Source organism: Maylandia zebra, linkage group LG13 (assembly GCF_041146795.1).
Source record: "Maylandia zebra isolate NMK-2024a linkage group LG13, Mzebra_GT3a, whole genome shotgun sequence".
Taxonomy (NCBI): Eukaryota; Metazoa; Chordata; class Actinopteri; order Cichliformes; family Cichlidae; genus Maylandia; species Maylandia zebra.
The window spans coordinates 29,243,131-29,254,541 of NC_135179.1; the positions used below are offsets into that span (position 1 = coordinate 29,243,131).

The window sequence follows — 11,411 nt, forward strand, 5'->3', positions numbered from 1 at the left end:
CAGCCTGCTAAGGAGTCAAATTCCTGTTAGCTCGCTGTATCAGTTCACCTCCATGCACCTCCACCTAAAAGGTTTTTGAAACAGCAGCAGGTTCTACATGTCAGTTTTGTAAGAAACTACGCAAAACATGTAGGTGGCTATGAAGCAGTTCGTTGGAAAAGTTCATCTGACAACAGTGTTATGTTCCCGATACCTGTTGAAACTTGTGTTTTTAAGTCATTAGAGCCACTAGAAATGCAGTTTATGAGTAACAGCCAACTTACAAGGAAAAGACAAATGCTCAGACATGAGGATGTTTTTATTTATGCATTTTACTCACATAAAATTACATGTAGTGATTGATGAATGCGAGAATATAGCATCATTTTGTAATTGTTTATTAATACTGTTTACCCTTACTAAATGGTCTATGCTACTTACTGTATTTGTTTTATACATAAAACACTTTCAGTTGTTCGAGCTCATTTAAAGAATTCGTGCTCCCCTCCCAGCATATGTTTCAATGCAGGTGTGATTTGACGGTTGATGCTTAAGGTCTCTTCCTCTCTGGGTTTTGGATCACAACCAAGGCGACAGTCCCCTCAGCTCTCTGCCACTGGTATCTACGACAGAGAAAGTCACTGCATGCAAAACCACACTGGAAACCCTGGAGAGTTCACTTTCAACACTTTTGATCCAATAATTTGTACACTCAGTGAAAGAGTTTGTGATTTACTGACAACTTGATATTGACTTACTGGCTCTGCTCGGGAATGAGCAAACTGTCTCCTGCAGGAAGACTGAACTCCTGCTCGTTCATAGTCACTGTGGAAGATCCCTCCTAAGAAAGAGATGTAGAAGAGGAAGGGAGATTTACATGTGCGTCCAGGGACAGACTGTTGGGACAGACTCTGCATACATACCAACTGCCAAACCCACACATCAGTTTGGGGTGTTGTCAACTCTGTGAGTCCAGGTCCGAACACCATCGCCTGTTGGGGAGGCAGTAAAAAGAGTCTTGTTTATCACTATCATTACCTACAACACGTCTAGTCTCCTGTTATTTCAACAATAATTATACCTTTGACTTGTACTTTTAGTATCAAAACATCCTTTCTGCCGGATAGACCGTACTATACAGTTGTGGTCAGAAGTTTACAGACACTCATCATGGGCATGTAACTTTGTCATAGTAATTTTGTTCCAGTAGTTTCCAGGTCAGGGTAGGCTTGTGCCTTTGTGGCCCCTGGATTGTCCCTGAAAGTCCGAGCCAATACCCTCTCATGTGAGGGAGACAATTTGTGTCTTCTTGTGGTGGCACACACATTAAACCTGTACTTACAAATATTTATTTAAGGTGTGATCTTGCAACCTACAGTTACTTAGTGCTTTCAAACAAATCTTGTTTATACTGGCAAATAGAAACAACCATTGCCAGCAGTCAACCACGATCTCTGACAAGAAGCTGGTCTTCAAGGACACTGCAGAACCTTCAGGATTGCTTATTAAAAGAAATAAGTGAACGTATGTTTATATTTGAGTGTGTTTGTACACGTTTGACCCTGCATGGATTTAAGAAACCAAAATTGTAACTATATATGAGTGCAGGCCTAAATGAAATGTTTTACTGAAAATGGCTGAAAAAAACCCTGATCAACCATCTCATATATGATCATTACCTGACACTAGGTTTCTTACCTCAGTCTCAAACTGAGCTCCGAACATGTCGATGGGCCTGCCATTCCCCAAAGACGGCCTCTGTTTTTCCAGCCAGTCTTTGAAGGAGAAGGGCGTCATCACGTTCATGGTGTTCAGCTGGAAAGGAGGTTCCCTGAAGACTTCATCTATCCATCCAATAATAAACATTGACACCAGCTCAAAGTTTACAGGGACTTACAATTTCTTCTGAACAACTCACTTGGATCAGGTTTTCCTGTTTTGCACTGCTTGGATGCCATGAACCTGAAAGTAAAATACAGTCAAGTCAACATACTTAAAAGAAAGAGCATGATCTGAGTATGACTTGTAAAGATGAAAAGATGCCTTACTCCTTGATTATTGGCACCAGCTGGGTTCCTAGATCCTGACAGTAGAACCATTTTTCAAATAGGATGTCAGTGGTGTTGTCTACATGGTACCTGAGAGCACAAATACATGCTAACATAAAAATCTGTTTACAGGACAAATGTGTTTCACTAAGATCTAAGACTCAATTCAATAACATTGTTATTTATCTATTGTAGGACCCTACAATAAAACTGAACAAAGTAGCTGCTGATGAAGATAGCCACTTAATTAAATCCAAGGCATCACTTAACATTTATCATTTATATATAAAAAATGTAGCCAGTGGTGTAAATACATATCATTAAAGGTTTATTTGTTCAAATAATTAATCATTAAGCAAAATGTGCTGGGTATAATCTGAAGTATACCAGTCCCATAAATTTTATTTGACCAGATTCAATAAAGTTAGACATTTTACATTGTACTTATTTTTGTTCTTGCTTGTACTTGAAAATTGATTAATTAATTAAAGTAGTTTAAGTCATACATTTTTATGAGTGTAGTTTTAAGTCTTACTTAATACAGCATGCTGTCTATTTAGTAAATGATGGTCCTGTATAGAGAAAAACAGACAGTAAGGAGAGTATTTGTAGAGCAGGGGTGTCCAAGTCCAGCCCTCCAGAGCTACTATCCTGCAGCTTTTAGATGCAACCCTACTCCAACACAGCTGAATCAAATGATTGGATTACCTCCTCAGCATGGCATCAAGGTTGGCAAAGGCCTGATAACAAGCCATTCATTTGATTCTGGTGTGTCGGAACAAGGATGCATCTAAAAGCTGCAGGACAGTAGCTCTGGAGTGGTAGTAGGACTGGAGTTGGACACCCCTGCTTTAGAGTATAGCCGGGTTGTGATTTATGGAGGGTCAGGAGTGCCAGAATGAATTAATTAGCAATACCATTAAATTATTAATTAAATGTTTACTAAATTAATTACATTTGGAATTTATTAATTACATAAATAATTAATTTACTGCCTATTCATTTTATTCAAAACATGTAATAATTTATTTATTTATTTCCTATTCTAATTAATTAATGACATGTTTAATTAATGAAATTATATATTTAATAGGGGTGCAACGATACTCGTATCGATGTTGAACCGTTCGATACAGTGCTTTCGGTTTGGTACGCATAAGTATCGAACAATACAAAATTTTTAATTTATTTTATCAACTTTTCTTTTGACGATGCTGTCTGTGTTGAGAGCTCAGTCGATCTGCGCTCGACAGTGCGGAGTAGTCGAACACAGATTCACTGAGAGCAGCGCAAGCTAGCAGGCAGAAGTTAAGCTCACCTTGCAACATGGCAAATTGAACCTCCCCCACCCTCATTCAGATCTGGCGTTTGGAATTATTTTGGTTTTCATGTGACGTATGACCCTGAAGGTAAGCGCGTCATGGACTAAAGTAAAACAGTATGTTGGATGTGCCATGCAATGCTCAATTACATGGGTGGGAGCTAGTGTGTTAGCGCAGTTAGCTCGTTAACGTGTTGACGCCGTCCAGCCCCACGCACGGGGCGGTAGCTCGTTAACAGAGATTTGCCGTGTTGTGACGTTAACGTCATTTCAGATTAACGCTGACAGCACTAGTGGGAACAAAATGAATATGACTGCACATTTACTCCGACATCATCCTAGTGCAAAGACAAGTGGAAGCAGACAAAAACAACAAGCACGCATGCTACAAACTTTACCCGAGTCATTTAGACAGCCGTTAGCACAGGATTCTCCTTATGGGGACCTGATATGTTTAATATGCTGCTGAGAATATAGCCCAGAAGAAGCGGATAGTATAGCTTTTATTTTGGAAAGAGCCATTTCTCTGTAATAAACTCTCTTTTCCAAAGATGAGTGATTTCTCGATCAGATACTTATTTTTTTCTTACTTTGTTGTTTCAGCAACATTAAATTTAAAAACTGTACTTTTGAGTTAAAATATATATTTATAATTTTAATAAATGACAAATTAAAAAAGCATGAACATTTTTTTTGTATCGAAAAAATATCGAACCGTGACACCAAAGTATCGAACCGAACCGTGTGTATTGTTGCACCCCTAATATTTAATTGTGTATTTATTTAATGATTTTGGCACTCCTGGCCCTCCAATTGACATGGGGACTGTTAAATCCCCAAAATGCTGCTGCTGTAATTTGATTATGTTGTCAGATTTGAATTTGATTTTATTTGTTGTAAAAATGTAAATTTGTTACATACTTACAAGGTAAACATTCAAGTTTACATCGAATCTGGTAAAATAAAATATATTTAACTGGTTTACAGTTTATACCACACGTTTCATTACTGATCTTTGAAAAACCTCTTTTTATGTCAGCTGAGTTTTAATTAAACTTATTGCCTCGTGTTTATGAGGGCAAAGAATCTTTTCTTTTTAAGTGTCCTGTCATGTTTATGACCATTCATCATTTTTCTGTTGTCAACAACTCTCTAAGAAAAAATGCAGAAAATCGAAACTGCCACAGCAGTGAACCTCAGGCAGTCGGTTTCAGTGAGCAGTCTTCTCCTTTCCATCACCAAGCCCACGGTGTTAGCCTGCCTCTGGGGGGAGTGAGGGATCCGAGCTGGCAGCAGAAACATCTAGAATTTGAGACAAAAAGTAGTGGAATGCACAGTGAAGCAGATTCACCTGAGATAAAGCTTATTGCACAAGCTTGCTGTGCTTCCTTATTTCTGATCAGCAGAGAGCGATGGGAACTGGAGCAGAAAAATAGTTTCCAGGAGGGTTTAGTGCAGTTGTCTATCTCAACCAGCATTTCACTATTATGTATAAAAAAAATTTATTCCTGTTTTGAAAGATGACCAAATAATTTCTATGTTCTCTGTTAAATAAGTATCTTACTACAAATTTAGAGCTAACACACTACATTGTGGGGGGCCTAAGAGACCTGGGCCCATCCCGACTGGCTGTGAGAAGAATTTTCTTAGGTCTTATCTTCAGTTACTAAATGTGGTTTTGTTTGTTTGTTTGTTTTTTTAGTAGACGGCTTTTATGACATTATCACTGACAAATTCTGACTATTCACTACAGCCTGTTTCACATTTACAATTACCTGTTAAATCTGAGCAGCACAGCGCGGTTCAGCACAATGTGAAGAAACGTTCCTCTACTTTATTTGGGCGCTGCTGTAGACGGCTCAGGTTGTGACATGGGTTACTGAACTTGTATGACTTCCTTATGTCTAAAAGATATTTACACCAGTCTCATCGGGAAAAACCCAATTGTTAACAAATTGGTTTTCGCAGGTTTTCTTCCTCCTTTTCACAGGAGGAGTATACTTCAGGGTCTGTCAGTGTAAAATGGGAGGAAGGGGCTACAGCATGCAAGTCAATGCATCAAATATATTTTCTTTTGAAAGTATAAAAAATGTGGAGAATAAATGGTTGTTCGAGCTGAAAGTTTCAGTAAAGTTCAGTGGCTCTGCAGCACTCACTCTTTCTCACTCATCTGATATTTAATTACAATCTCTTTGTTTAAGTGAATAGACGGCCTGTCTCAGTCTTCACAATTAATAATGATGGATTGGGAATTGTTTTCTTAATCTTTTCACACATGTGTAGCAGAAGTATTAAAAATAATAATCTGTGCAATTAAAAGGCCCAGACCAATTTACTCTGGACCCACCCAGAGGTAGAATCCTGCAGCTGCTCTTGCATAAACAGCTTAATTAATGCTTTTTTAAAAAGTGTTCTTTATGTTTTATGCAATTGTACAGTTAAATTCCATCTGAATGAATGAATGTGTATTTGTGCACAGCAAAGTACGAAGCAGAAACATAAAAGTTTAGAGCTTACCTCTCCCTCTTTGATGTGTACATCCTTGTGTTTACCATTTTCAATCACCTTCAGACACATGTCCCCCTTCACCTGGTAGAATAACTACTTAAAACAGAGAGAGAAAGACAAACGAAGAATGGCAGTGGGTTAAATACATGTTATAAATATTTATTTGCAGGCATCAGCAGATACTTCAGTTGTGGAAAAACGGTTAGTCACAATTAACATAAAGACATCTCAGACCAACCAGTCAAGGCTCAGTCTGGATAATGTAGTACATCAATACTGAAAGAACCAAGAGGGAGCTATAACACAGAGGGTCCCAAATGCAAGGAATCAAATGTCAATATTATGTTTAGCTTCTTGATATTTCTTAAAGGGCAGTGAATCCTTTCAGCTACTTTAGTCAAAAGTATTTCCATTGGCAGAAATGTAGACACTCCGTGCTTCGTGTTAGGAACAAAAAGATCCTACACTGATTGATCAAAATCAAAATCATTAACCTAGAGAGGACATGCTGAAAATCACATAAAAAAACAATGCAGCAGGCTAGTCTAATTTACCAAAATCAAAATTTTATTGCAGCAAATCAATCAAATGGTCCTCAGTAGTTTGTATGGACTCCACCAGCATGTATGCATGCCTGGTAATGTCAGGCATGCTCCTATTGAGATGGCGGATGGTGTCCTAGAATGTCTGGACCGGGACATCGCTGAGCTCCTGGATAGTGTGAGGTGCAACCTGGTGGCATCAGATGGTCCCAGAGGTGAGCATGGAGGCCAGTAAGTGGTAATTCTTTCATTCTCAATGAACTGCCTGGAATGTCTCACCACATGAAGCTGGGTGGGTATTGTCGTGCACGAAGAGCAACTCAGACCTTCCGTGGCCCTGTCCAGCTCTCCTAGAAAAACTGCCTGTCTCTGTGCTGGGAGACACAGCAAACCTTATGGCAATGCTCTGTCATCCTTGAGGAGTTCAACTGCCTCAAGAACTACCTCTGTAGTGTCCACATATCACCTTCCTTTAATTTTTTTGAGCAGCATATTTACCACCCTGCTCATCCATGAAAACTAAAAGGTCAGAGGTGGGTAGAGCAGCAGTAGGACCCTAATAGAACAGGCTTTAATGACAAAAAAATGACAGTTACTAAGTCAGATACAGCATGAAAGGAGTAGATGGAAGGGAGGTGGGTGGCAAAGTGGCTTGCAGATGTGTAGCAACTGACAAAGCAGCTTAAATAGAGCGCCACATATAGCCATATATGTGATGTGTGGATTGTATCACTCGAGCCTTCAGCTGATATGAGTGGGCATTTCTTGGAGCTGCAGCTGACCTTTACTTCATGGCCTGTTTGAACAAACACCATGTTTAGATTTACAAACAAAGAGCTCATACGTGACTCTGATTCAACTGATTGAGTGTGATGCAGTTGGTGTTCAGCAAGAAGCATGACAACAGTCTCCAGGATGTAGGCACACGTTTCTCTCTCAGTCACTGAACAAGAAATGTATGGATAATCAAATAATCAGCCTCAATTAAAATCAAAAGAAGAAAACCCATAGAAATAATAATAATAATAATAACATTCATGAGCCAAACCAGAAGCTTATCTTCCTGTGTTATGGCATAAATATTTATGACAGTCAGATTCCTCAGACTGGCTCAGGCATTTAGTGGGTTTGGTTTTTCTTTTTTCCCACAATCTGCCAAGCGCATCAAAACTTACTGGATGGCATTTCTAATCTAATCTTTCTTCCTTTCTATTTTTAAACACAAACTCTGTTACAAGAACTGTAGTTTCCATATAATTATGTTATATTAAGAGAGTCATAGTTACTCCTGCCGTTGACTGCACTTCATTGAATTTCTTCACTTTAACATTCAGAGCATTGGGCAGAAATCACATTGCGTCAACACCCACCGTGGGCCTTCGTGATGCTTTGTTTTAATTAATATGAACCAACTTAAATTAATTAAAGCCAACAACTTTGTTTTAAAGCTTAAAATTAAATGTGCAGAAACTTGCAGCTTTCACAAAAAATCATGAGTAACTGTCAAAAAAGACAGAAAAGATCTGTATTTTTAGACCATGTCAGAAATTACCACAACACTAAAAAGGGTATCCTGAGTCATGATTCAGTATCAGTGAATGTTTAAAGTTGTGAAAGTGGCTGTCAGCTGACACACTTTATACTTTGACACAGAAGCAAAAAAACCCAGTAGCAGCAGCTGGCCAAATAGCCTAACCAAGCACTGCAACACGTGGGTGGAACTGGCCCTAAAAGGACAAATGAAGCAACTTTGCGAAAAACTGTAAGAAGCTAACTAATGTTGTCTTTTGTATTAAATTGTAGGTTCTTCTGCTTCCATGGTCCATGTTTGTTGCTGGAATGAGGGAAAAAAAGAGACTAGTCCAACTCTCACCTCCTCCCCTTCCTCTATGTGATAATCCTTCCTGGTGTTAGGGCCTCCGACAAACATGACAAGCAGCTGGGAGAAGTGCCTGAGACAAAGAGGAATTAAAATCATGTCAGTGCATGCACTGCGTGTCCTCGCAGTTCAACTGACTGAATCCCAAGTGTTCAAACTGCCACATAAATTACACATTGCTCAATAATTACAAAACTCAATTCACATTTGCAAAGAATAAAGAGTGAGAGTGTAGCTAAGAGTAAATGTGTTACTTACATGAGTTTGTTGCACACTGGGGGCAGGAAAGCATTCTGATTTTCTGCAATCCAGTGTTCCACATTGACCTGAAGAGTACTGCTGTTCATTTTGATGTGATTTGTGCTGCAGAATGTAGCCTCTGGGACTCTCTGTCAGCTGTTATGACTGCTTTAAGCAAGAGGACACATAAAGTCCAAAATGCAGAAGTGGGAGTAAGCAAATCGGGGTGGAGCACAAGGGTTAAAGGTTGTTGTTTAATAAGTAACATAATGCTGTCCTGCAGACCAAATGGAATCCTTTGCAACGTGCACAACGCCACGATGGGAGCAGTTTTTACCCAGCCTTCGCTGTACAAAGGGTATTTGAGGTCTAGTTGAGGTAAAAAATTATTCTCACTCAGTTTTCTGCTTCATTGGTGGTTGTATATTTTGGTTGGGTTTCAATCAACTTGTAATTAAAGTCCGTTCCTTTAATTTTCTATTTTTATTTAAGTGAAAGCACACAAGTTACACTTATTGTGCATTTTGTGTAATCTAAAACTGTTGGGTTAATCTGACTTTAAAACAAACACAAAAAACTTGCTTAAATCATGCTACCAATTCATGTAATAAAATTAAGTTCTCTGTTCTTTCAGTGGTGTTTTTTTTTTTTTTTTTTTGGGGGGGGGGGGGGGGGGGGGGGGGTTGTGTATAACATGTAAAATATTTAGCATCTTCTTAAAATTCAATATAGCATAAAGGTTAAAAATCCGACCTGTATGCTCATTTCGAACCAGAAAGCTGTCCTGGGGTCAGTCAGACCAATCAAACTTTTTATTTTATTTCTGGATGGATGGATGGATGGATGGATGGATGGATGGATGGATGGATTTGTGGATGCTGCATCCTCTAGCCTGAAGAGGAGAGGGACCAGAGGCCATTCTGGCTCATTATCAGCACACACTTCAAAAGCTACAAAACACATGGGTGTACAAACATGGTGAACAAAAAACATTGATCTACTTGGATTTTCCAACACAACCATCTATGAAGTTTACAAAGAATGGTCCAAATAAGAGAAAGCAACACTTTTCTGGGGGGAAATGCCTTGTGTGTGCCAGAGGTCAGGGGAGAAAAACCAGGCTGCTTTGTGCTGGTAGAAAGGAAACAGTAACTGAATAATCATTACAACCAAGGCATGCGGAAGAGCTCTGAACCTGACCCCAACAGGTCGCAGCAGATGACATTCTAAAGGGTTTACTAACTTTTGAGAATCAACGATGAATGAAGATGAAAGTCTGTGTGAGATATTTGGTCATGGGCAAACAATACACTGACCAATAAAAAGAGACAGGTTTAGTCAGCCAAGTTTACATAAAGCCACAAAAACATCCACCACAAAGAAAACTGAAGTGAAAATGGTAATTTAATCTGTTCAGTATCATATCTGCTGTACAAAGTGTGCTTAGAGTTAAGACATTTAATCAACTGGTAATCACTTAACCTTCAGTATGAAAACAAAACAATTAACTATACTATTGACAATGTTTTTGATGCAAGCTCTGTCGTGTTTTCAGTGTTTTCTTGCCAAGATATGTTGAGCAAGATTCATCACAAGAGCAGTTGCTTCTTCCTTATCGTATTATATTGTGTGACTAATATATTCTTTGCTGAAGAATTATGTGACCAGTGAGCAGCAAGTACATCAGAAATTTGAAGTTCAGTGGAATATGAACAAAGAAGTCCTTCAAGTGCTGTTCAGAGATATTTAGTAAGTAAAAACCTGCCTCCTAGTGGGCCCACTTGAAATGACAGTTTTACAAGTAGCTCACATTTTTTAAACATATGCAGCAAAAAAGTATATGCTGTAAGTTATCGAGAGCATAAACAGATTTTGCTGTTTAAACGAAATTTTAGGTAACTTATCAAACTGTATATAAATGAAGACGTGTAAGTGCACACAGCCATGTGGAATGTTTTAGACAGTTAAAGTGTATTTTGTCCCAAAAAAGAGCTTGGGAACATGGTTATACTACTTCTGTTAACCCCATTCAATAAAAAGCTGCGTCTACACTTAAGGCACATTTTTTTTATCCTTTCAAATCCATCGTGCTGGTGTGCAGAGGTGTACAAAGTTAAACTACCACTGTCCAAAAACATATTAAACTCGCTGTAGATGCTTTTAAAGGAATTTCCGCCAGTTTATTCAAAGAGTGAAAGTCTGAGTTAACTCTATGCCATAAACAAAATAAGAAAAAAGAAAGAAAATACTTTTATCTATCTAGTTATTGTAACTAAAGCTATATTTTGTTGCATCTGTTATTTATTGTTTTTTTCTGTGAGACGGTCCCCCCCTCGTGGTCACAAAGGTAATAAAATATCATCCCAATACAACAGTTACGAAGTATTTATTTTGTAGACAGACTGTACATAAAGTCAGAACGCGTCTATCAATTACAATTCAATTAATATTTTTAATGTACTTTTAATTTTATGAAAACTGTTTAAGCGGGGTCATTCAATGAAGGGATAAAGACTTAATTGGTTCTCTTCCTGTGTGTTCCTTTTAACCCATCACAACCAACATTAGCTTGTGTACACTCAAATTAGTAACGTGACCTCTAATCAACGTATTATATATTTTTATACTTAGTCGTTTTGAAGCTTATTATTTATTTAAGTATTGATTATAGTTTATATGTTATTCCTGATACACTTTTTTAAAGAGAAAATTGGATGTTAGCGCTACCTGCATCCGCTCGTGTTTTGTTGGGCTCATCAGGTTCAAGCTAGGCCTCGGTGGTCACGTGATTTGTGGCCTCACTGAGGCGGTGCCTTCTGCTCAGCGTGCTGCACGCAGTTGTCTCAGCAAACACCGTCACATTTGTAATTTGGGGTTCAAAAAATTCCATATAA

General features: G+C 38.5%; 1 protein-coding gene across 4 annotated transcripts; it reads right to left on the minus strand.

Moving 5' to 3' along the window:
• Window positions 1–280: 280 nt before the first annotated feature.
• Window positions 281–11,369, minus strand: haao (3-hydroxyanthranilate 3,4-dioxygenase). 4 transcript variants are annotated; one of them, XM_023155619.3, is made up of 12 exons: window positions 11,245–11,334; window positions 9,271–9,409; window positions 8,536–8,682; window positions 8,272–8,350; window positions 5,866–5,949; window positions 4,544–4,650; window positions 2,028–2,117; window positions 1,898–1,941; window positions 1,678–1,823; window positions 903–971; window positions 738–820; window positions 281–602 (listed from the first exon to the last, which is right to left on the minus strand). In XM_023155619.3, the coding sequence occupies exons 3-12, from the start codon at window positions 8,622–8,624 to the stop codon at window positions 530–532; spliced, it is 864 nt and encodes a 287-aa protein (XP_023011387.1). In that variant the 5' UTR covers window positions 8,625–8,682; window positions 9,271–9,409; window positions 11,245–11,334; the 3' UTR covers window positions 281–529. The 4 variants fall into 4 exon arrangements, with proteins under 4 accessions (XP_023011387.1, XP_014269875.1, XP_012775485.1 ...); XM_014414389.4 differs by having other exon boundaries at window positions 8,536–8,685; XM_012920031.5 differs by lacking the exon at window positions 9,271–9,409 and having other exon boundaries at window positions 11,245–11,369.
• Between the last annotated feature and the right edge of the window lie 42 nt (window positions 11,370–11,411).